This window comes from Momordica charantia (assembly GCF_013281855.1).
Source record: "Momordica charantia cultivar OHB3-1 chromosome 5 unlocalized genomic scaffold, Mcharantia_2.0 BLBB01000005.1, whole genome shotgun sequence".
Taxonomy (NCBI): domain Eukaryota; kingdom Viridiplantae; phylum Streptophyta; class Magnoliopsida; order Cucurbitales; family Cucurbitaceae; genus Momordica; species Momordica charantia.
This window is the reverse complement of record NW_028275163.1, coordinates 20,051,032-20,076,692: the sequence shown is the minus strand read 5'-3', so window position 1 is coordinate 20,076,692 and position 25,661 is coordinate 20,051,032. Positions and strand designations below refer to the sequence as shown.

The following is a 25,661-nucleotide window of genomic DNA, read 5'->3' as shown; positions in this document are numbered from 1 at the left end:
TTACCAGGGATGTATAGTCCCCCAAAGAATTTTGTCGTTTCCATACTGCATATTCAATCGAGCACACATCACTAAGTCTCCTGTATAGGTGATAAAATCAGTAATGAACCAACCCAAAATTCAATAATACAATCCAAGGCACTTCAAAACAATATTAGGATCCTTCAAGTATATAATAACATGGGAAGAGAATAGAGAGTTGGCATGAATTTCACCTTAGTAAAGAGGCCGTATCCTTAGATGTAGAGTATACGGAAGATTGTTTGAGCTGGCATGAAGGTGCTTTTCTCATTCGATCCCGATTATTTTATATCTTGTTCAAAGTAATGTATATGTTCATGCTACTAGCTATCTGACATGATAGCGTTCGTAACTCCTAGTTGCATTATAGTACGTGGTACGTGGGAAGAGAGAATGTTGTTAATGGGTGTTTTATGTAAAAAAATCTTTTAAAAGATTTGGAGTTTGTGAATGTTAAAGTGAATGGAATCTTGAAAAATGTCCCACAATTAATAAAGCCCTAAGTAGCAAAATTTAGATGAAAAAAAGCCCTAAGTTTTAACCCTCCCTTACGTCATCTTCTTCTCTCTCTCTATCTCATATAATTGCCCCATACCATACCAATATATGTATTTATAAATATTTGTAATGGTTGAGGTTGCTTTCTCTCAGGTTTGATGGAAAGAATTAGAGCAACTTCTAAGATGAGCTTTATTAATGGAGGCTTATCTCAGAAAACAGTCATCGGCTGCAACAACAACAATAATTACTTCATTCCTCCCTCTGATCATCACCACCACCACCATTTTCTTGCTCGTTGCACTGTTCTTGATGATTCTTCTGAGCTCAGTATTTTTGACGCCAAGAAGTATTTCAATGAAGTTTCCTCCAATTGTATCAACAAAGTTTCTCCCGTGACGAGCCTCGACTCGACTTCGATTTCCGAGGATCATCTATGTGAGGTTCGAGATTCTGACCAGGATTCGGAATCTAGATCCAAGTCCTCTTGGGCGTGTGGAGTTACGCATCCAGTGTCTCCTACTGTGGTTTCTAAATTCTCTCCTACTTCGACTTCTGCTCCGGTTGATGGGTACCGTCATCGGAGCTACCATGCTCGATCTTTCCACTCCGCGACGCCTACGGCTTCCTCAGAGGCTAGTTGGAATAGCCAGACGGGGTTGTTGTCCAACCCTCCTGGAGCGATTTCGGTGTCGGTCTTGCGGGGCGATTCCGATCATGATCTTGAGAAGAAAACACGAAGGCCGTTGTCGGCGTCGTCTGCAGCGGCGAGATGGATTTTTCGAAGCTCTAAATGCCCGTGCAGTGGGAAGAAGTCGGTTCAAGTTCAGGAATTGAAAGTAATAGTATCATCAGATCACCTGAAAACAAGCCCTCCTAATAATTATATCAACAACAACCCGCCTCAGCCATCTCCGCCAGAATCTCTGTCGGATCCGGTGAATACCACCATCGCAATAGTTGGGGAAAACACAATGGTTCTACAACAATCAGATCAGAACGACGTCGTTTGGAGCACTCAAAGGCGTTTTCCTCCAAATTTGCTTCTTCAAGGACAGACTACAACGCAACGTGTAATAGCCTCCACTGGCTTCACCTTCCCAATCCTGAAAAACAACAATGGAGAATTCCCAATTAGAGCCGTAAATGCTTCTTTAATCCAAGACCCCCCTCGGGATTCTCTCGAAGTCTTCAGACCTAGCTCCGCCCGAGACGACGGTGGCACCAGTCTCAAATCACGGATTCTAGCCAGCGCCGTAGCCTCCGGTGCCACTGCCGCCACCATCGACATCGACGACGTGGCGAGCGACGCCAGCTCAGACCTCTTCGAAATCGAAAGCTTCTCCACTCAAACTGCCAGCACGGCAGCCACATACCCCGCTGCAGCCATGTTCCACCGACGAGACTCGATGGAACTAGAAGCAAGAAGACTGACTCACCGCAGCCTCGACGAGCCAATGATTCCATCCGCCGAGTGGTACGAGCCGAGCGAGGCAAGCATCGACTGGAGCGTGACGACGGCGGAGGGCTTCGACAAAGCAAGCATTGCCAACATGTCAGAAGCCGATGAGCTCCCAACAGAGAAAAACAACAACAACCGAAGGAGATCGTCATCGGGAAGCGGGTTGCTGAGCTGTCGGTCGGAGAAAGCGGTGAGTGTGGGCCCACAGCCGGTGAAGTTCATAACGGGAGGAGAGAAGAAAGTGCATGTGGGGAGTAGGCCACCACTAGGGAAGAAGCCACCACTTGCTAGGTCTAATTCGGCTCGCCAATCTCTTGCTTTTGCTGCCTGATTTGGGAGCACTCTCTCTTCTGATGGCGATGGGGGATTTTTCTCCACTACCCTTCAAACAAAAAACACATCATCTTTTTATTTCTTATCTTGTCTCTCCAATTTTTTTTCTCTCTTTTTCTTCCTATTGATTCATATTGTTTGTGTATCTCTCTAATAATTGTGTGAACAAGTTTGGTGTAGTTTCAATTTTTACATGTTCTCTTGTTTTTTTTTCTTCTCTTTTTTCCATTCAATTAGTTTGTTAAATTCAATAAATTCATTTTAAATCTAAGGTAAAATTGTTGATTTAAGTTGATTTTGTAGCTTGTGTGTTTCAGAAAACTTTGTGGAATGTTTTTGGCATTAATTCATTGGATCTTTCATGAAATTCCAATGTTTTATTCAAATATTTGATACTATTTTTTGAGACCGTTCAATAATAAATGACATCTACTCATTTTCTTTTGAAATTTGAGGTACAAATATCCCTACCATATTTGCATTATACTAAGAAAAATATATAGATTACTTTAGACCCGGAAGAAATGGATGAAGAACTTAAAACTAAAAGAACTGCTTGCAACACTTACGAAAATCAATTTCATTATTTGGAAAAATCTCATTCGTAACTTTTTGGAAGGCTAGACCTTATCGAAACTTTTAAAATTATGAAACTATTGAAGCAAACAAATACAAGCTATAAAGATAAAAGAGTTATAATTAACCTAAATCTTCTTTTTCTATATATATATATATATATATATATATATATATATTTTGGGGACAAGGATAGATAATATATTTTAGAGAAGCTAGACTTTGTTGTCTAGTTATTTTATCAATATTTAGATTAATGTGTCCAAACAACAAGGGGTGTAGATTTTCCTAACTATATGACTCCAAGATGGAAGGCCTGTGGAAACCTCATTAAAACAACTAGGAAGACTTTCTTTATTTTTCAACTTAGAAAGTTAGAGTTTTTCTTAAAAAAATATTAATCGATCAAATTAATTACGTTTAACTCAAAGGTCTTATTAGAGAGATTACGAAGACTCAATTTGAATCCTATTAAAATTCCTAATTTTATCTTTTAATATATCTTACATATTAAAGTATTAATTTTTTGAATCATACTCAAATTCTTAAATTAATATTTTATTGATATATCTAATATATAATTTATGTATCCAATATACATTATTATAAAATACAATATTTTAAAATCTAATGTTATCTATTCTAATAAATAATAATAATAATAATAGATGAAATATAAATTTGAACATTTCACACATTTATTTCTCTCTCAACATGATTGATCTATCAAATAAATTTTTTTGTATGAGTTAGCTAGTGAATCTTCATGGATCTACATATCAAAATCAATTAATTAACTTTCATTTATTAATATAAGATTAACTTTCATTTTCTCTCTATTTTGCTTGTTGGGCAAATACAATAATTAGTGGGCTCATGGGCTTGTAGGACCATTAAGTAGGGGTAAATTTAACAAATAATGCAACTAAAAGATTAGCTTTTAATACTATATGTGCTCATTGTCCCTCTTTTTGATACTTTGTGTAATCGGCCTTTTCTGATGGGCTGAATGCAATTTTTTTGAATTACCATTCTTTAAAAGATTAGTTTTTAGTATATTAGAGTTGTAACGAACTAAGGTAATAACTTCTCTATTGTAAATGCCTAATAAATATTAATGCTTGTATACTGCTGTAAACAATTGAGTTAACAAAATAGATTTGGCTTGTGGGTATTGGCACGGTGGCAAGATATTTGGGTGTTGCTTTTTCTGATGGGCTGAATCCAAGATCTAGGTTCGAGCCATCCAGTATCCAAATAATAACCCAATAAAAAAAAAGGGCTAACGATCAAAGTCGATCAGTGATGAAAATGTATTCACGTTCAGGATTTTTTGTTCTCTTAATACTCTGATACTATGGTCGGATGCAACCAGGGAAGCAAGTTTAAAGGAATCATTATTAAAGAAAAGAATCCATCATTTGAATAGGAAACTATTTCATGTAATTTCTGTCGATTTCTCCATAATCATCTCCAGCTTCAAATATTAGCATCAAACAGAACACGAAATGGAATCATGAGGGGTTACACTTCCGGATTGCGACATAATTGAACGGAAGCGATGAAGATTATACATCAAATGGAATTACATCAATAGTAATTTCTTCTACGCATTTCGAGATTGACTGCCTCTCCGGGCAGTACCAAATTCACATACTGGTAGAAGTACCCAATTTCTTGCGTAGTTGCAATCGTTTCGAACTTTACAGCTCCAAAAATTATCACTTTTTCCACTGATTTATACGTTTCGAATATGTTGACGTTCATTATTATGGGGCAATTGATTATTTGCAGGAATCTCAGAGTTTCGCTCGATCCCTGCAGCCATTGGGGCAATTCCTCCACTTTTGGGAGCTCTCTGATTGTGAATCTTTGGAGCTTGAATTCCACTTCCTTTAAGGTCAGTTTCAGCTGTTTGCAACCCCAGATCACCAGATTCTGTAGCGACTTCAGATACCTCATCTCGTTTGGCAACGATTTCAGAGCATTACAATTGTAGATCATTAGGGTTTCAAGGCCCGCGAGGCAATCCGGCCGTTCGAACAGGATTTGTAGGTTATCGCACCCTCCAATGGCGAGAAATCGCAGAGAAGTCATGGTCCCAACTCCATTTTTGTGCAAACGGAGTTTGTTTGATGTTACCCACAGGTATCTGAGGCTGATCAAATTCGCTATATCATTGGGCAATTCTACAAGTGATGAACAAGAATCGAGTATCAAGGTCTGCAAGCTTTGCAGTTTACAGATTGAATTCGGCAGCTGCTTGATTCTCTCATTCCCCTGCAAGTCCAGGTATCTCAGGTACTTCAATGTTCCTATAGCATTTGGAATTTCCTGTAGATCTGCATTGCCTAAATACAGTAGTCTTAAGCATTTGAACATTGAGATGCATTTGTTGGCTAGGAATACACTAGGTTTCACCTTATCTCTTACTCGGAAGGCTATAGATCTTATTTCTGTGTCTGGTTTGGTGCCTACCAAGCCCTCGGTTTGTTCTCGTGTAAGTACATGTGCGAGTTTTCGAATGAGAGGGTGAAGTTTAAACCAGCAGCCAAGACCATGTTCCTCCATTTCTTGAACGAAACATCTTGACCATAGTTCCATGAAGTACTTCTCACCTGTATTTTCCAAAGATAAGCTATTCTCTTTAGGTGAATGAAGGAGTCCATGTGCCATCCACAACTGAATCACATCATTTGAGGACAATATGCGATCGTCGGGTAATTGAGAATAAAGAAGAAAGCAAGGTTTCAGGTAAGAGGGCATTAGATTATAGCATACTCTGAGTATAGGTAAAATACTGCCATCCTCTTCTTCTTGTGCACATAGCTTGTTGTTGACTTCATTCCACTCAGCTATTCTATTTTTTGAGGATAGCAGGCTCCCCACACACTTTATTGCCAAAGGAAATCTTTTACATTTCTCCACAATTTGCTTTGCTATGAGTTCTAGATTTTGTGCTTCCTTGGTGTCTCTAAAAGCATAATCTTTGAATAAAGAAAATGAATTTTGCTCTGACAGCCCCTCAACTATGATAATTGCTTGATGTTCTATAGTGTTCACCTGATTTTGCTCTGACAGCCCCTCAACTATGTTAATTGCTTGATGTATAATAGTGTTCACCTGATTTTGCTCTGAGAGTTTCTTTGTCTTGTAGACTTTTTTCAGTTTTAAATCATCTGCAATTTCCTCATTCTGTGTGGTCACTATGATTTTGCTGCCATAGTTTCCCAATTCCAATAAATTTTTTAACATGGAACGATCATCTTCTAAGTTCTTGCTTGAAAGGTCTTGAAAAACAACCAGAAAAGTTTGCCCTCTCAGAAATCGTTGAACCTTTAACAGCAATTGTTTCTTAGTAAAGTCATCACGAACTTCTTTATCATCTTGAAAACTGTATACCTCTTTCAGCAATCTCTTTGTATTATAGCCGTCTTTCACACAAACCCAGGATCTTGAAGTAAAACTACTGCATACGTCATGATGGCTGTAAAAGAATTTGGCAAGTGTGCTCTTGCCTATACCTGCCTCTCCAACTATGTGGAAGAACTGTTGCTTAGAATGTATGAAATCATTCAGAAGCTCAACATATCGGCTGTTACAATACGAGTTTGGAGCATCAGTCAAGGGGTAAAACAATTGCCAACTTGGTCTCATGTGTCTTGTTGAAACTTCTGTAGCACTAAGGAAGGAGTGTGCTGTCTCCATTCTTATGGAAGAAGTATGCTCTTCTGTGAGATGAAATTCATACATTTTGGATGCGATTTCATCCAAATGGTCGCATAGTTTCTTCATCTTACTAGTCGGATTAGTTTTTTTATGTGCAGCAGTTTTATCAGAGCACGAGAAACGGGCACGTACCTTTCTTCCAATGCCCTCTTGTTCCCATTTGAGTTCATCGATGGAGTCCTCAGTTTGGTAAAATACATCTTGAAGCTCCTTTAGCCAATTACGTAGACCATGATTCTGTTCTTGCTTCTCTTCAGCATCCAAAAGAATTGCTTTTAGGCTCAACATGGTATACTCCATTCTTCTTAGGTCGATTGGGCAATCTTTTAGCTTGTTCAAGATATTTTCGGCCCGACTGTAGATGAAATGAGCCATATTCTTTTGTAAATCGTCGTTTCTGTTTCTCGCGATTTGTTGAGTTTGAAATAGTAAAAAGAATGAAGATAGTTTATATATGCACCTGCTAGCTACGCCATGGATACGTTGCATTTTCATGGAGCAAAACAGCTTCAAAACTCAACGCTTAGGTAAATGTATATTCTTTCCCTTCATTATGAAGAATAGAATAGACAACAATTCTTTTCCATCTCTTTATGTCCAAGGAACGAAGGAAATTCTATTTTTGCTTTGTGTTCTAAATTATTCTGAGATATCTTTCTTCATTTTAAAGGTAATTCCTTAAGTTTTTTAAAGATTCGAAATAACCAAACTAACCAATTAACGTTTTTACTTTTAATTATTTAGTATGAAGAATAGTAATTTTGATGTAATTGATTGAGCAATGAAGATTATTAATTTGACTATATGATCACTCAAATCAATTTTTCTTTCTTTTTGAATTCCTACTTGAATTCAACAGGGTGCGAGGAATTCTAACTTCTGATCTTTAGAGATATAAGTAATTTTTTGACCAGCTAAACTGAATTTTGGTCAGACGTTTTAAATCCTCTTTTCTTTTTTAATTGGTTTTAAGGTCGAACAAATTCTATTTTTTCCATTTATATGTTTATCTTAGTTAGAAGGACACACTATTAGTGGAAGGCAAATTTAATTACCTGGAGAAGGCAACCATCAAAATTATGGTTATATTTGGGCAACAAATTATTGGTTTACTAAAAAAAAAGAAAGAAAAAAAAAGGAAGACAAGTTATAACTGACCTTTTATTTTAATCATTATCTATCTTAAAATATAAGTAATACTTCATATGAAAAATATCAATGTTGACGGAAATTTTCGTAAAAAATCATGGAAAATATGGAAATTGACAAATTTTATTTAAAATCAATCTGTGATACTTTAATTATAGTCTAATTGTGATATAATTCATCATTTTTACTAACCATATTTATAAACCTAAATAATATTGGTTACATAAATAAGAAAGATATCAAATGAATGATGGTAAAAAGAAAAATAATAATTTCATAATATTAAAATTGTATGTCCAGATAAATATTACAAATCTAAAACAATACTTTGTAAAAGCATGCACAAAATTCTGTGCATTTTACTTTAAAAACTAACTATATAATTAAAAGGTATACCGTATATGTTGGGAGATCGAGAGAATGAAAAAATTTCTCAACATTTCTTCGACATTGTCAACATTTCTTCAATATTTCTCAATATTTGTTTCGAACAATTTAAACATGCACAAGATAGAGTAAGTGAATAGCTTCCTACTCAACATCAAAGCACATTGGAGGAGTTTTATCAGAGATGAGAATATTAAGCACATCATTAATAATAAACTGTAATAGAAGAGTACTATTCTTAGAAAATTTATGAGCCTCAAACTACAAATTTGTTGAGTACTAGATCAAGAAACAATAGGAAAAAAATTCAATTCTTACTCTTAAACTTGATAAGTTCAGTTAATTCTTGCCTTAAATTTTAAATCTCATTTAATTGAATCTTAGACTAATATAAATGTTGTAGTTTTTGTCATCTATTAGACTTATGTAACATTTATTTTCTTATTTCAACTTTAAAAAATTGACAAAGTAAGAATCTTTCAAAACTCACTAGATTTAACGAAAATTAGGCCAAAATATGTCATAGAAAATTGATGCATGAGATCGACAATGGAATAACGCTTTCAATACTCACAAATTTCAACCAAAAAAAAACCTAGCCCCATTCATCTTATTTCTCTAAAATTTCATCCATTCCATATAAGACCTTTGTTAGTAATCCATTAAATGAATATGAAATATTTTTTTTCTTACAATTTTTCATATAGATGTCAACATAAAGTAAAAATTGGAACATTTATCTAGGTCTTAAAGTTCTTCTCAATTTGAAAATTTAAAATCAAGTAATAAAATTTGAAAATTTTCCAAAGCTATAAAACTGATGGAAAATGAAAGGGGAGAGACAAACATGTTATACTCTTTAAGAGTTTGCCTCCTTTAGTTGCAATACCCGCTTAGAACCATCATGATGTGGCCTAGTAGTCAATAAGGACCAATATAAATAACAAACGACTTAGAGGGAATAAGTTCAAATTATGGTGACCACCTACCTAGGATTTAATATCTTACAAGTTATCTAGGTAACCAAATGTAGTAGAGTCAAACAGTTGTCCCGTGAGATTAGTCGAGGTGCGCGCAAGATGGTCCAGACACTAAGTAAATGTTTTGTCATTTTATCTTTGGCTAAATATATAGTCCTCAATGTTTGGTGTTTTTCAATCTAGTTTCTATTATTTGAAAAAGTTTTAATTTTAATTTCACCTCTTACAGTTTACACACATCTTTTATCAAAGTTAAAAGAACTTCGAATTTAAGATTTATATACTTATCATATACATGTGTGCGCATAAAGCTCATACAAATTAAGGCGCAATTGCCCCTCCTTTGTGTTTGACTCCGCCCTGCATAATCAATACATAGCAAATACTGGCAATTACACAAGAAAGCCAAGGTGGGAACTTACTCGTTAGACGTTTACCTGCTTTCCATTCATAGGCCAAAATGTTGTTGAAGCTTGGAATAAAACGACGCCAAGTTGGCCGAGCAATTCCTTCATCCCCTGCGATCGACAAAGTAATTTAAGTCTATAAGAAAAATGTACCATGTTCCCCAATCCCATGGCTCTTTAGGTGACTAGCAATTCTTTCCAATACTTTGTATATAACCCTGCTTTTTGGATGTGACTTGTCACCCTTACGAAACTCATGAACTACACCATCAACTTCAATCAAACTACATCCAGGAGTCTTTCTCATCTTCTTACTTTTCATCATCTTTCTTAATTCCAATGCATCTTTCCATCTATGAACAGAAGAATACAAATTCGTCATAAGAATAAAAGCACCATCTTCATTACGATCTAAATCCATCAGTTTTTGCATGACACCTTCGCCGAGGTCAACATTTCCATGAATCCTGCAAGCCCCTAAAAGAGCTCCCCAAGCAAAGGTATCTGGGCTGATTTGCATTCTGAGGATAATCTCTTCTGCCTCCTTCACTAACCCTGCACGACCAAGAAGGTCAATCATGCACCCATAATGCTCTGCTTGAGGTCTAAGATTATATGTATTTGACATGTCAAAAAGGTACTTCTTGCCCTCTGCAACCAATCCACCATGGCTGCAAGCCATAAGAAGACCTAAAAATGTCACCTCGTTCGGCTCAATACCAACTCTTGACATCTCGGAGAAGATACGAAATGCAGAGTTTGCTTTGCCATGTAAGGCCAACCCAACAATCATGGATGTGTATGAATATACATCCCTCCTTTTCATGCCCTGAAACACCCTAAAAGCTTCGTCTATTCTTCCACACTTTCCATACATATCCAGAAGTGCGTTCCCAACAAATTTATCAGCCAAAATATTATTTCTACGCATGTATTCATGAACCCACTTACCTAACTCAAGGACTCCAAGGTTTGCGCAAGAGTTCAAAACCCCCACTAAGGTCACCTCGTCCGGCTTTAACCCTGCGCTTTGCATGCCACGAAACACGTCCAGAGCTTCCCTATACCGGCCTTGGTAAGCCAATCCCGAGATCACGGCATTCCATGTAACAACATTTCTCACAGGCATTTCATTGAACACTTCATAAGCAGAGTTTGAATCATTGCACTTCAAGTACATATCAATCAGGGCATTACCGAGAAATACATCTGCATTCATGTCAATGTAATGGCGGATATAGGAATGTACCTTTCGACCCAAATTCAGGTCTCCTAAGTTGGAGCACGCAGAGAGAACAACCACCAAAATCCGCCCATCAGCCCTTAGGTTTAGATCACACATCTTCAGAAATGCTCCAATCGCTCTCCTGTGGAGCCCGGCCTGAGTAAATGCTTGAATGAGCGTGGCCCAAGACACCAAGTCGCGGTGAGGACTTCCGTCGAACAGCTTCTGGACAGCGTCGATAAGTCCACAGACGGAATACAATCTCATCAGCGTGTTATTCACATACACATTGAATCGCAGCAGCCCGGTCTTGATCGAACGAGCGTGAATCTGCTGGCCTTCTCTCATCCCCCGAATCCGAGCCAACGCCTTGAGAACATACGGCAGTGTGAACTCATCCGGTTCGAGGCCGACCAGAAGCATTTCTCGCAGGAATTCCATGGCCATGGGCTGGGTAGAAATGCTAGCCCTGTCATTGGAGTTCGCAGTAATGCCGCGGATGATGGCGTTGCAGAGACTGAGGCAGAATTGCGCATCGTCCGAGTGGTTGAGAACGATGGAGCGGATGTAGAAGAGGTCGCGGGAGGAGGAAGAAGCGGAAGAGAGGGAAATGAGTTTGGGATAGAAGAATTGCTTTTGGAGAGAGGAAGAAGCTGCTTTAATGGCGACGGCATGGATTTGTTTCAGTTGAGTTATGGATTTGCAGGAATTGAGGTTGTGCGGAAGGAGATGGAGTTCTTGGGAATTCATACGTTATGGCTTATCTAGTGCCACGCGAATGGTTCCTCATATTTAATTAATATTATATCCAACAATTGAAATAAACTCGTACTAAAATATATATATATATATATATATATATTTTCTTAATAAGAATAATCGATATTTTAAAAAAATTATATATATATATATATATATAAAAGTTGACAAAGAAGCCTTTCCTGATTCTAAATAAGTTAAAATTCTTATTATTAATATTATGTCAATATTACTTATATTTTTAGTAAATTTATCGATTATGAAAAATATCAATTCGTCACTAGTAAACATATAAAAATATCGATAGACTTTTGTTACAAATCGGTTGTTGCATCTTGCAAGACAAACTTTGTAGGCTATTGCAAACTTTGTAGACTACATATAGTATAGGGTGTTAGGACATTAAAATTTGCTCGTCCTACTCATTCTTCTTTTCTCTTATTCTATATATTTTCTATACTAAAATTTCAACATATTATACCTATCATTGTGAATCTTAAAGCAAAAGTCTTATGATAATTTTTACTTTATTTAAGATTTGATTCATAAAAACTCTCTCAATACACTACTATGTAATAAAAAATTAATTTGTTAAAGAACAGAATTTAGGTTATCAATAAAAATAGGTGGTCGTCCAAAGTTTTAGATATGACTAGTTGAAGCTTTCTCCAACTCCAACGTCATAATTCAAAGTTGGAGGACTAATTAGAACTTATTAGAACCCGAGTAACTAAATCAACAAAAGCATCAAAACTTCATCATCAAAACTTTGTAACTTAAAAGTTAACTTAATAAAATTGTCTCTTGGACGGTCTTCAACAACTCTTACAATTATTCGTTAGGTTTCATTATTTGAGACTGGGCCTTCTTTTGCATAGTTAGTTGTTCCAACTCCCTTAGTTGTGGGCTGTTTTGGGCTGGTTTTTTTAGCTCTCTAGCTTGTTCTTTTGTTCTCTTTCATTCATTCTTATCTCAATAAAGATGGATTTCTCATAAACAAAACACTACAAATGATATCATAAACATTAAAAATTTCAAGATAATTACCACCTATGCTATCAGTTTGAATACAAGTGAGGTGTTTCTCAATTATATGTATGTAAAAGAAGATGAGCAAGAATATGAATCAGTGGTAGTCAAGGGCTAGAAGGTGCTGTTTGGTAGCAGCAAGAGTGGGAAGCCTTACCCTTAGTGGATGAGTTTGAGAAGTTTGAGGAGAGAAGAGAATGCACATGCTTCCATCAGCTTCTCTCTCTAAATCATACAGCTTCTGTCCTGCACCATACCCTCCAAGCAGTTCATATGATCTCTCTGAACGCTCCATTGTAACACACACAGTCTCATCACCTGTTTCAGATCAGAACCGATTATTTTATTTCTTCACAAACATGGGGAATTAATAGACTAATCTCTTTGCTACTTGATATTTCTAACAATAGTTAAATTGGGGGGGGGGGGGGGGGGGGGGGGGGGGGGGGGGATCAAGTTTTGTGCCAGAACTTGACACCAAAAACTGACCATTCGATTTCGGAAACTATTTCGATCTATTTTTGGTGAACGTTGGAGGAAGAGATGCCACTGCGTGGCCCCACAGCAAAGCTTGAGATGAGAGGAAAAAGGGAGAAATAAAAATGGAAGAAGAAATGAGTGAAGGAGAAGAAGGAAGAGGAGTGGAAGGAAAAGGAGGGAGGGAGAGTGGACACTCATTCACGAAATGTGACTGGGAAGAGGAGCATTTTTTTTAATTTAATAATCGGCTGGTTGGGACTCGGAATGGCAGTTTCCGACCACACGACCGATCAACCAACGAGTCAGTTTTTTATTTTAAAAACCAATCCCAATCGAATGTGTGTCTAAAGTGACCGACCAACGTCTGTTTGGTCAATTTTTCGAATTTATTTTTCAATCCTAGTTAAATTACTAATTTAATCTTTAAACTTTGATAGTTATATCGATTTTATCTAGACTATACTTAAACATCGTTAACCTAACATGTTTATTAAATGAATATTGGTTGATTTGGCATATAAGACGGATAGATGGCAGAAAAAAGTAGACAGTTAAACAAGGCAGTAAGGTCTATAAAAAGGATTTAACTAAAAAGAGGACATGTTGCATTTGTCACTCTGCAGTCTTTCACTTCCAAACCAACAACATTTGTCCAATAGGTAATTCAAATCATTATTTAGTAAATAGAATCAACAATGAAGTAGAATCATAATTCGAAGTTTTTCTTTTTCTTTCTTTCTTTTTTTTTTTTAATATTTGTGGATGTCCGAACATCTTACCACACTGTTTGGGGAAGGGAATACCCTGGACACGTGGAGGACCTCTATTGGTGCTCCAAGATGGCTCATGAGTCATGCCCAGCTCGGATAGCCGAGATGGCCGCCACTAACATCGACAAATGCTAAGTATGAGGGCCGAGGTGAACCTGGCCCAGGTCTGACCTACCGGGGAGCTCGGTAGGGGCCGATGTGAGCAACTGTCCGCAGCGTGATTATCGGGCGTAACCGTCGGTCCCGAGATTACCGGGTGTAATCGACGGTCCCGAGATTACCGAATGTAACCGTCGCGAGATTAGCGGGACTACCACCCATAAGTAGAGGACCTCACTCCCCGATCAGGTACAATGATTTCTGGCCTCGAACTAAACTGGGAATCCGACCTATACTGACTTGATCGTCGGAGTGCTCACCTTTTTGTGCAGGTCCGCCCAAGCGTTCAGGTCGGTCCGGAGGCCGAGTTCGAGCTGCAATCTGGAACACACTGTTGTGCACATCTTTACATAAACATTTGGCGCTGTCTGTGGGAACGACAATCTAAGTCATCCCAATTCTTTTAAACCAACACGCGAGCGAACATGGTTCAACCAGCGAACTCGACCAATACGACAGACCGAAGGACTCTAGCTGCCAGCGATGCCCACCAGAGGGAGGTCGGAGCAGCAGCGGTAGAGGGGCAAGGTCACGACGGCCTAGCAACGGAACCCCTCCGCAGGTCGGCGCGGATCACCGCGCCTGCCCTACCGCCTGCGCACCCGAGGACGTCCAAGGCCACCCGTGGCCGAGGTGGGACCTCTAAGAAGGGCGCCCGGGATCCAGCTCCGGCTCCAATAAGCGAGAACTTTGATGCGCTCAAGAGAGAGATGGAGGCAATGCGCACACAAATGCGCTCCATGGAGGAAATGTATAACGAAATGATGCTAGCTGCAGGCGCAGGGTCCCGATCTGAAAATCGAGTGACGCGCGTGGACGTACGCGAGCAAAGGGGTTCCCACCTCGGCCCAGCCGAGGAGGAACGTCCCGAAGACAACGAGAGCGAGGGGTACACTCGCCAGGGGGGAGACCTCCGTGAGCATCTCAACAGAAAGAGAGGCTCGTCTCTCCAAAAAGGGCAGTCACCATCCCGCTCACACAGGAGCTCCAACCAGCAGGTTGAATCCTCTCACAATCCCGCAGGGATAATCACAAGGGAGGAGTTCGACCAGCTGAAGGGGGAGCTCGATGCTCAGGTGGAGGCCTTAAAGGCCAAATGTGAGCAGAAAGACGATTCACTGAACGATGGCGACTTGGGAGAATCGTCTTTCACCTCGGACGTTTTGGAAGCACCAATCCCTCCGAAGTTCAAAGCTCCTACCGTGAAGCCTTATGATGGGACGAAGGACCCCAAGGACTATGTTGAGGTCTTTGAAGGCCTCATGGACTTCCAAGCGGCATCAGATGCAATCAAATGCCGCGTCTTTCAGATCGCGCTTACTGGCAGCGCGCGATTGTGGTATCGGAGACTGCCAGTCAGGTCGATCTCGACCTACTCTCAGTTGAGAAGGGAGTTCCTCGCCCAGTTCTCTTCTCGGCACTATGACAAAAAGACAGCGACCCATCTCGCCACCATCAGGCAGAAGGAGGGTGAGACGCTGCGGGAGTATGTCACCAGATTCCAGGAGGAGCAGTTGAAGGTTGCACACTGCTCCGATGACTCGGCCATGTGCTATTTCCTCACTGGTCTAGCCGACGAAGCCCTCACAGTGAAACTTGGAGAGGAGGCCCCAGCCACCTTCGCCGAGGTGCTTCAGAAGGCGAAGAAAGTCATCGATGGACAGGAGCTCCTCCGAACCAAAACCGGCCGACCGGAGCGAAAGATCGACCGGGGCAGAAGTGGAAAAGATGTAGAAAGGGCAGATCCCAAGTCCAAGGACAAGGGATCCTTTTCCAGCGGCCAAGCTGAGTATCGAAAGGCGGAGCGCGGACCTACCAGGAGCCGACCTTACGAGCGCTTCACCCCGACCACGATTCCAATTTCCGAGATCCTAACGAACATCGAGGAGTCTGGAATGGAAAAACTACTCAAGCGTCCTGAGAAACTTTGGGGAGCCCCGGAGAGCCGCAGCAAGGACAAGTATTGCCGCTTCCATCGGGAGCACGGCCACAACACGTCGGACTGCTGGGAGTTGAAGCGCCAAATTGAGGATCTAATTCAAGACGGCTACTTCAAGAAGTTTGTGGGAAAGCCCGGGACCAGCTCAACAGAGAAAAAGGAAGAGCAAAAGCGTTCAAGGACGCCACCCCGACGCACCGACCGACCTGCGGTCATCAATACCATTTTTGGAGGGCCAAGCGGGGGTCAGTCCGGACATAAAAGAAAGGAGTTAGCCCGTGCAGCCAGGCGCGAGGTGTGCATCATCAGGGGGGCAGGGGCCGACCTGCCCAATCACCTTCGACGGTGCAGACTTGGAGGAGGTCCACCTGCCCCACAATGATGCACTTGTGATTGCTCCCTTGATGGATCATGTGGTGGTCAGGAGAGTGCTGGTAGACGGGGGCGCATCTGCTAACATCATGTCTTTACCGACCTACCTCGCCTTGGGATGGACGAGGTCGCAATTGAAGAGGAGCCCGACACCGCTGGTTGGGTTCTCTGGAGAATCGGTCATCCCAGAGGGTTGCATCGACTTGCCGGTCACGCTGGGGCAGGCCCAAACTCGGGTCACTCAAATGGCCGAGTTCGTGGTAATTGACGGTAGATCGGCCTATAACGCCATCTTTGGGAGACCCATCATCCACTCATTTCGGGCCATTCCCTCAACACTTCATCAAGTTTTGAAGTATCCCACCCCCAATGGCGTGGGCACGGTCCGAGGAGAACAGGCCGCTTCGAGGGAGTGTTATGCCTCCGCACTCAAAGGCTCATCGGTCTGCGCCCTCGAAACTCTCGCCGGCAGGGATGGGCCGCTCGAGTTCGAGGCCGACCTGCCGAGGAAGGAGTTTGTCGCACCCACTGAGGAGCTCGAGCTTGTTCCTCTGCTTAGTCCCGAGAAGCAGGTAAGCATAGGAACCAAGCTGGGGGCCACCGACAGAGGGGAGCTAATCCACTTCCTCAGATCCAACTCGGACGTCTTTGCGTGGTCCCATGAGGACATGTCTGGCATTGACCCGCGAATTATGACGCATCGCCTCAGCATAGATCCATCATTCCGACCTGTGAAACAAAAGAGAAGACCTATAAACAAGTCGAGGAGTGATGTAATTGTTGAGGAAGTTAACAAACTTTTGAAAGCTGAATACATAAGAGAAATTTCGTATCCCGAGTGGCTCTCCAATGTTGTATTAGTTAAAAAATCTAACGGCAAGTGGAGAATGTGCGTAGATTTTACGAACTTGAATAAGGCATGCCCGAAAGATTGCTTCCCACTGCCGAGGATTGATCAGCTCGTGGACGCCACAGCCGGGCACGAACTGCTCGCCTTCATGGACGCCTACTCTGGGTACAACCAAATCAAGATGCATGTCCCAGATGAAGGTCATACTGCTTTCATAACAGACCAAGGTCTGTACTGCTACAAGGTCATGCCCTTCGGGTTAAAGAACGCAGGAGCGACCTACCAGAGAATGGTGAACAAAATGTTCGCCAAGCAGATCGGCCAGAATATGGAAGTGTATGTGGACGACATGCTTGTCAAGAGCAAGCAGTCTAAGTCGCATCTCTCCGACCTGGCCGAAGCCTTCGAGGTTCTGAGGGCATATCAAATGAAGCTCAACCCTGCTAAGTGTGCCTTTGGAGTCTCCTCGGGAAAATTCCTCGGCTTCATGGTGAATAACCGGGGAATCGAGGCCAACCCCGAAAAGATTAAAGCCGTGACCGAGATGGAGGCACCGAAGACGCTGAGGCAGCTTCAGTGTCTCAATGGCAGGGTTGCGGCCCTGAGCCGGTTTGTTTCAAGAGCGACAGATAAGTGCCTTCCTTTCTTCAAAATCCTACGAAAGAAAGGGCCGTTTGAATGGACAGCGGAGTGCGATCAAGCGTTTCAGCAATTGAAGAGCTACCTCTGTTCGGCACCTTTGCTCGCCAAGCCCATGCCGGGGGACAAGCTCCAATTGTACTTAGTAGTGTCTGACAGTGCCGTCAGCTCGGTCCTAATCAGGCAAGAGGAAGCGCGGCAAAACCCGGTCTACTACACAAGCAAGGCTATGACCGAAGCCGAGACTAGGTACCCTCAGATGGAGAAGTTGGCTCTCGCTTTGGTCACCTCGGCCCGACGACTCATACCATACTTCCAAGCCCATACGGTGGTGGTGCTCACTAACTTGCCCCTAAAAAGCATCTTCCATAAGCCGGAAGCTTCTGGACGCCTAATGAAGTGGGCAATAGAGCTAAGTGAGTACGACATCCAGTTCGAACCCAGAACTGCGTTGAAAGGACAAGCAGCGGCAGATTTCATAGCCGAGCTCACACCACCTTCCGAGCTGAGCGAGTCCGACCTACCTTGGACAGTCTATGTCGACGGATCCTCCAATGAGAAGGGGTGCGGAGCCGGGGTCCTCTTGCTCGGACCAGGGGGCGAGCGATTTGAGTATGCCTTGCGGTTCGGCTCCCGGACTTCTAACAACGAGGCTGAGTATGAAGCATTTATTGCCGGCCTGCGAATCGCTCGAGCATTGGGGGGCTCTTGTGTTAAGGTCTTCAGTGACTCCCAGCTGGTTGTGAGCCAGATCAAGGACGAGTACCAAGCCAAAGACACCCGAATGGAGAAGTATTTGGGCAAGGTCAGATCGCACCTCGCCCAATTTCGAACTTACGAAGTAAGCCGGATTCCGCGAGCAGAAAATTCTAATGCTGACGCCTTGGCCAAGTTAGAATCGACGTACGAGACCGACCTGGCCAGGTCGGTCCCCGTCGAGATCCTCGATAATCCCTCGATCTTAGAGCCAGATCTGATGGAGATCGGCGCTCCAGAATCCTCATGGATGGACCCGATCGCGGACTTCATTAGGGGCAACTCACCACAAGACCCCAAGGAGCGCAGAAAGTTGGCAAGGCGGGCAGCTCGGTTCGTGGTCCGAGATGAGGCATTGTACCGACGTGGCTTTTCCCTGCCTCTATTGAGACCCCTAACCCCTGAAGAGGGCCTGTACGTCCTCAGAGAGATCCACGAAGGAGTGTGCGGCAATCACTCAGGCGCCCGGTCACTGTCAGCCAAAGTGGTCCGACAAGGATACTATTGGCCGACCCTCAGCCAATTGCCAACGCTACGGAACCATAATCCACCAACCTCCCGAGCTGCTCACCCCCATCTCGGCCACGTGGCCATTCGCGCAGTGGGGGTAGATATCATTGGTCATTTCCCTTTGGGCAAGGGCCAGACCAAGTTCGCTGTGGTTGCTGTGGATTACTTCACCAAGTGGGCCGAGGCCGAAACGCTCTCCCACATAACGGAATCCAGGGTCACGTCCTTCGTATGGACGAATATCATGTCGCTTTGGTATACCGCAGGCCATAGTAACAAACAATGGGAAGCAATTTGACAACGCCAAGTTCAAAGAATTTTGCAGCAAACTTGGCATAAGTCATCTTAGCTCGTCCCCCGCACATCCGCAAGCAAATGGGCAGGTGGAGGCAGTCAACAAGATCATCAAGCGAGGCATCAAACTTAGACTGGACTCCAAGAAAGGCAGGTGGGCCGAGGAGCTACCAGAGGTTCTATGGTCGTACCGGACCACCCAACAAGAGTCGACGGGTGAGACCCCGTTCTCCCTGGCCTTCGGCTCCAAAGCTGTAGTCCCGGTTGAGATCGGCATGCCATCTGACAGAGTAGAGCATTACGAGCCTACGACAAATGAGGATGAGCTGCTCCTCAACCTCGACTTGTTGGAAGAAAGAAGAGCAATGGCCCAGCTACGCCTGGCGGAATATCAGGGCAGAATGGCCAGACATTACAATGTCCGCGTTCGACCTCGGGCCTTTCAGGTCGGACATCTGGTCTTAAGGAGGGTCCAAACGCATGTGGGTGCCCTTGATCCGGCCTGGGGGGGCCCATTTGAGATCAAGGGCATAGTCCGACCTGGGACGTACATATTGGCCGATCTGAAAGGAGATGTCCTCGCGCACCCGTGGAACGCGGAGCACCTGAAGCGTTATTATCCTTGAAATGCCAAAAGGATTTTCAATGAATCTGTAACGACTGTTCCAAAAGAATTATGATCGGAATAAATGTGATGATTTAATTTCATGCTTCCGAGTTCGCCCAGAAATTATATGGGGGCCACGGACTCCCACGCGATCACATTCCAGCAGTTGGTTCAAATTCAATCCTCCGAAGCCTAAGGGTACGAGGTGCAATGCCAAAACCACTGACGAACTTAAAATTCAAACCTTCAAGGCAAAGGGGCGATGTGAAAAGTTCAAAATGATCAAGCCTCCGAACTTGGGGGTACGAGGAACGATATGAAGAATAGCTACGGACTTAGGATTTTAGCCTTTTAACCTTTTTTAAGTTAAGGGTGAAATGTTAAAAATCCAGAGTTGGTGCAATGTATTGAACATTAAGAGATTCAAACTCAAACTTACAACTATTTTAACTCAAGGCGCGATCTCAAAGGTAAGAGGCGCAAGGTGACATTGCCTTCAGCAGCTCATCCTTCATGGTGGAGGAAGCAGCCTCCAAGGCAGCAGAGAACTCCTCTTTCTCCCTCGCTGCCAGAACTTCCCTCCCATCCAGCTCGGCTTTTACAGCCAGAGCCGATTGAATGGAAGCAACGAACGCCTGAGAAACGATACAAGGAAAAAGTTAGACTGAATTACCTGTTGGGCGAAATTAAGCAAAAATGGGGACACTAGTCTTACCTCGGCGGCGTAGTCGATGGTCCTCTGCAGAACGGACCCAGGGTCGCTCACAAATTTGGACGCTCTCCTTAGGCAGCGGTCCAAACTTGCAGCTGAGATGCAGGACACCTGGTCCCTCACCCCGGAACTTGACGGCTCAACTCTGAACCGTGCCGTCACGTCGGACATCCCGCCCATCCTGGCCGCAGGGTCGTCCACCCGATCTGCGAAACTTGCAGGTAAGACCCTGCAAGCTCCGACCTCCGAGGGGGAGATCGCCTTCTTTTTCTTCCTTCTTTGCTTCAGAGGGGCTTCCTCCCTCACCTCCTCGCCCAAAGGCGGGGCGTCCACCGCCTCGGTCTGATCCCTGGGGCGCTTCTCCCTCGAGGGACCCCCAGAAGACTCCAGCTCGACCACTGGGGCCGGATCTTCCGAGGCAGGCCCTGCCACGGCAGGGGTGGTAGGTTTCGAACTCTGGACGGCCTCAAGAGCATGGGCTCGGCCCTTGGACTTGCGCTTCACGCTGCTTGCAAACCCGCAAACCATGGCTGCAAAATAAAAATAGGGGTCATCACAAGGTTAGAGGAAAAAGGGGTGAGGCAAGCTCGGCATACCAAGTTCAGAGTTCGGCCTTGAGGATTCAATGAGACGAACTGCAGGGTTATAATCTAGCAGCCCGGATTCAAGCAGCAGCTCGTCGGTCACCAGGGTTCCGACCTTCCTACCCCTCGAAAAGCGCTCCTTGTAGTATTTCAGCGTGTCGAAGGAGGCTCGCATAAGCTCGGGGACTGGTCGGATTGAAACTGCACGAAGACAAAATCCGAGTTAGACCTGAATGACAGAAGAAAATTACGAAAAGCAAGAACTACTCCGTACCTAGGTTCCCAAACCTAGTGGGGACGTCAAAGAAGGAACGACCTGACTCGTCCTTTGCGAGTCATTCCCCGGAAGCGTAGAACCACTTCCTCACCCATCCCTTGATGGAGGTCGGCCCCTTAACTATATCGCATGCGCCTTTCCTTGCGCACATATAGAACCGACCAGGCTTCTTAGCTATCATTTTCGCTTCGAAGCACGCGAGGAGCTGGTCTACATCCAACAGCTCGGCCTCCTCACTATCCCGAGCTCGTAGCCAAAAAAGGATGGCCAAAGCGAAAATGACACCCCACCCATTGGGGGCCACTTGAGCCGGAGCCAATCCAATCCGGAAGAGAAATTCTTGGACAAAAGGGTGAAGGGGAAGTCTGAGGCCGTACTCAAACATTTTGAAGTAGAGAGTGACCCATCCCTCTGGAGGATTGTCAGCTCTCTCCCCCTCCTCCGGAAGCCTGAGGAGGATGTTTTCAGGGATAGCGAACCCCCTACGAAGGGACCCGAGGTGGTGCTCAGGTATCCTAGAAGGGTATTCCAAACCCTGACCTGAAGTGGAGGCGTCATTATCCTCCCCGTCATCGGAGAATCTAAAGTTTTCTATCTCCTCGAGCTCGGACTCTAACCTACGAGCTAAATCGGATCCTAAGTTGCTGCTAAAAGAGGACGACATGGCAACTACGTTCGAAAGAGAGAGGGAAGAGACCGACCTACCAAGGGTTCGAGCTGCCTTCAGATCGAACTCCAAGAATTCAGGGAACGTAAGGTATGATCTGAAGGATTGGGGGCATTTATAGCCCGTCAGAAGAATTTCCCCACCGTACACGTGTAATCAACGAGCGGCTAGGATCCTCCCTGAGATCCGAAGCGTCGGAATATTTGAATATTCCGACGATAAATCTTCCGCGACGGTTGTATTTTCCCACGAATAGGAAGTCGCCACGTATCCAAAGCAAGTCGAATGAACTTCTCTGCCAGGTCGAGATCGGACCAGACAGAGAGGGGGCCAATGTTTGGGGAAGGGAATACCCTGGACACATGGAGGACCCCTATTGGTGCTCCAAGATGGCTCATGAGTCATGCCCAGCTCGAATAGCCGAGATGGCCCCCACTAACATCGACAAATGCTAAGTATGAGGGCCGAGGTGAACCTGGCCCAGGTCTGACCTACCGGGGAGCTCGATAGGGCCGATGTGAGCAACTGTCCGCGGCGTGATTATCGGGCGTAACCGTCGGTCCCGAGATTACCGGGTGTAACCGACGGTCCCGAGATTACCGAATGTAACCGTCGCGAGATTAGCGGGACTACCACCCATAAGTAGAGGACCTCACTCCCCGATCAGGTACGATGATTTTTGGCATCGAACTAAACTGGGAATCCGACCTATACTGACTTGATTGTCGGAGTGCTCACCTTTTTGTGCAGGTCCGCCCAAGCGTTCAGGTCGGTCCGGAGGCCGAGTTCGAGCTGCAATCTGAAACACACTGTTGTGCACATCTTTGCATATTACCACACCAAGGACTTGACTTCACAACACTTGTTGTTAAGACACTCTTAAGAAATCTTAATGGCTTAACTAGCCACTATGGTTTCAAATCTATTTTTTCAAACCCCCTTCACTTTTTCACATGTTTAGGAAGAATGCTCCATTGATAACAACACAAATGCTTATCCATCGAGCAAAGAAATCCTATTTAAAGAACAGACTAAGAGAATAGCTACCCAGCTCATGTTCATAATCGTTGTCAAAGTTCAATGATATCAACAACTTTTTGAAAGAAGTCTAAAGACTAAATAGGCACTACCTAACAGAGTTGAATAGTATCTGTGTCTTGAATGAATTTGACTTTCAAAAAGTGGGAAAAAAGTACTTACAAGCAGCTAATTCAATCTGGGTCTGGTAAACGAAGTCCAGAACTGCAGAAATCTCCCTCTCAAAAGTAAAGAAAGGGCCACTTCTAAACTCCATCTTCCGTAGCTTACACAGCCCCTCTCCCAGCTCCATCATCGCCCCTTTATGGTTCTGAGCCAAATCAATTCGCAATTTCACAATCAGAACTCACTCCATTCCACAAAATCAAACACGCGAAAATACTCGATTCACCAACCCGATTGAAGAGGTGATGAAGCCCCACGGCGCACTGAAGAATGCCATGGATTAGGGTTCTGGTAGGGTCTTCGGCTCCGTTCCACAGAATCTCGAGCACGTCGTGGCAATCGTAATATGCCCCTCGATTGAAGAGATCGACCGCTTCGTCGAAGCAGGAATCTCTAGCGATCTGATCCTCCTCCTCGTCTTCGTCTTCGTGATCGACAGAGAATCGGTAGGAGGTACGGAAGGAGAGCGAGATTGTGGATCTGCTTCGTCTGGTGCTGCTGCTGCTGCTTCTTGTAGGGTTTGGGAGATTGCTTCCATGGCGGAAAAAGGAGTTCAAATTGCGGTGAGGTGGAAGAGGGGATGAGGAGGAGGAGGAAACGTACAGCGATGAAAGGGAAGCCATTGGCGATTGACTGCAGAAGCTCGTGAATTTGGAGCCATTTCTTCTTCGTTTTGGTGTGATTTTTTTGGGACAATGGGGTTAGGAGTTTCGTGTGCTGCCGTGTGGCATTCATGATACAAAATATCATTAATATATACCTGATATTAATATTAATTATTTTCAAGTTATTTAGAAATAGAAAAATATTTATTTATTAATTTAAATATGTTTTACGGTTTTTTAATTTCTCTAACTTTTATAGGAATATCCATCGACAACGACATTTTACCAATATTTTTATAAAATTGAGACATGGACATTTAAACTTGAACTGGTGGATATCAGAAAACAACGAGGGAAAAAAAGTGGCAGAATTAGCTTTTTTTTTCTTTTTTATTATAATATGTGGAGTTTGGGAATCGAACTCACAATCTCTTGGTTCTCGCTTTGGCCCAATCGGGATAGCATAATCCTGAACCTGAATTGCATAATCTTGTACGTAGATTGCATTATCCCAACCTAAGATAGCATTAAAATGCAATTCAAGTCTCGGATCATGCAATCCCGATATGGGATTGTGCTATCTCGGGCTAGGATTAGGATATCTCGAGTCGGGCTTCATGTAATTTTAGGTTTTTTTTTTTGCTAATTATCTTGACATTTACGTAATTATCTTGGCATGAGATCGATGAAATTTTGACTTTATTTTTAAATTAAATTCAGACATTTATGAAATATGAGGGTGAGATTATAGAAAATTCATTTTTTATTATTAAATATTTAATTATTTCATTATGTAATTTCAAGATTTTTTTCCATATTAGGTTCGTAATTGATTCTTGAAATTATGAAAGTTGAGATTTTTTTTTCCAATTCGTTATAGATTCTTCAAATTAAAAAGATAGATTTTTTTACTCATTCTTTAATTCAATCGGGGAGGGAATTGTGAGTAAAATCAATATTTAAACTTTTTAAGGGTCAAATTATCAATGGAAGGGTCACAAATAAGAATTTTTTGAGATGGGTCAAAAATCCAAATTCAATTCAAGAATGGACCAAAAATCCCAATTTCCCGTGAAAGTGGTTGTTCGTGGGGAGAACGCTCCAAATTTGGTTCGAGTCGTCGCAGATTTGGACGAAGCGGATCTGATCGTGGTTCGGGTATTCGTGGATTGAGTTGATGTGTTCGGAGTTGTTCACCCGCTTTGTGCCGTCGACCGTCAGATGCTCGAATCTGCTCATTCTTGTTTTCACCTGCTATGCCTTCGCAGATCTGTGCTGCCACGAGCAAATTGACTGTAGTTCAACTGCCGCTCGTAGTGGATCAAACGACCGCTGCTGCAGAACGCTAGATCTGCAGATCGAGACGCCGGATCGAGTCACCAGAAACGTGACGCAGACCAACGATCTACTCTGGCCGTGGGTCACTACCGTCGTGCCGCTCTCTCCGTGGTCATCGGAGGTAGTCGCCGGAAAGAGAGGGTGGATGGTGGTGGGGAATATTGGCGACCAGAAGGAAAAAAAAATCAAGAAGAGGAAGGGAGAAGATGGGTTCCTTTGGGCGGCCGGAGGAAAGATAAAAAGAAAAATAGGAAAAGGAAAAGGAAAAGATGAGAAGGGTTCTTCTTTGGAAAAAGAAAGAGAAATAAAAGAAAGAAAGATAGAGAGATAATGTCTTCATGATA

The 25,661-nt window shown here is 43.2% G+C and overlaps 4 protein-coding genes across 6 annotated transcripts; 1 reads left to right on the top strand and 3 right to left on the bottom strand.

Moving 5' to 3' along the window:
• The first annotated feature begins 600 nt into the window (after positions 1–600).
• PKS4 (phytochrome kinase substrate 4) lies at positions 601–2,508 on the top strand. The gene has a single exon (XM_088123652.1). The coding sequence runs from the start codon at positions 678–680 to the stop codon at positions 2,310–2,312; it is 1,635 nt and encodes a 544-aa protein (XP_087979778.1). The 5' UTR covers positions 601–677; the 3' UTR covers positions 2,313–2,508.
• A 1,972-nt stretch (positions 2,509–4,480) lies between these two features.
• LOC111021565 (putative disease resistance protein RGA1) lies at positions 4,481–7,711 on the bottom strand. Its single transcript, XM_088124437.1, has one exon. It carries the CDS (start codon positions 7,112–7,114, stop codon positions 4,481–4,483), a length of 2,634 nt encoding a protein of 877 aa, XP_087980563.1. The 5' UTR covers positions 7,115–7,711.
• Positions 7,712–8,022: 311 nt separating this feature from the next.
• LOC111021570 (pentatricopeptide repeat-containing protein At1g08070, chloroplastic) lies at positions 8,023–12,376 on the bottom strand. The gene has a single exon (XM_022298588.2). It carries the CDS (start codon positions 11,515–11,517, stop codon positions 9,679–9,681), a length of 1,839 nt encoding a protein of 612 aa, XP_022154280.1. The 5' UTR covers positions 11,518–12,376; the 3' UTR covers positions 8,023–9,678.
• Positions 12,377–12,525: 149 nt separating this feature from the next.
• LOC111019851 (DUF309 domain protein) lies at positions 12,526–24,114 on the bottom strand. Of its 3 annotated transcripts, XM_088124556.1 has the most exons (6): positions 23,605–24,114; positions 23,372–23,519; positions 21,240–21,428; positions 20,647–21,173; positions 20,371–20,566; positions 12,734–12,873 (listed from the first exon to the last, which is right to left on the bottom strand). In XM_088124556.1, the coding sequence occupies exons 1-5, from the start codon at positions 23,995–23,997 to the stop codon at positions 20,396–20,398; spliced, it is 1,428 nt and encodes a 475-aa protein (XP_087980682.1). In that variant the 5' UTR covers positions 23,998–24,114; the 3' UTR covers positions 12,734–12,873; positions 20,371–20,395. The 3 variants fall into 3 exon arrangements, with proteins under 3 accessions (XP_087980683.1, XP_087980684.1, XP_087980682.1); XM_088124557.1 differs by lacking the exons at positions 20,371–20,566; positions 20,647–21,173 and having other exon boundaries at positions 12,526–12,873; positions 23,605–24,109; XM_088124558.1 differs by lacking the exons at positions 20,371–20,566; positions 20,647–21,173; positions 21,240–21,428 and having other exon boundaries at positions 12,526–12,873; positions 23,605–24,105.
• Positions 24,115–25,661: the final 1,547 nt, after the last annotated feature.

Coding starts and splice junctions, on each gene's coding strand:
- PKS4 (XM_088123652.1), top strand. CDS start 678: ATGGAAAGAATTAGAGCAACTTCTAAGATGAGCTTTATTAATGGAGGC.
- LOC111021565 (XM_088124437.1), bottom strand. CDS start 7,114: ATGAAAATGCAACGTATCCATGGCGTAGCTAGCAGGTGCATATATAAA.
- LOC111021570 (XM_022298588.2), bottom strand. CDS start 11,517: ATGAATTCCCAAGAACTCCATCTCCTTCCGCACAACCTCAATTCCTGC.
- LOC111019851 (XM_088124556.1), bottom strand. CDS start 23,997: ATGGCTTCCCTTTCATCGCTGTACGTTTCCTCCTCCTCCTCATCCCCT. Junction 23,520..23,604: donor TTCATCACCTCTTCAATCGG/GTTGGTGAATCG, acceptor GATTTGGCTCAG/AACCATAAAGGGGCGATGAT. Junction 20,567..20,646: donor CCATCGACTACGCCGCCGAG/GTAAGACTAGTG, acceptor ATCGTTTCTCAG/GCGTTCGTTGCTTCCATTCA.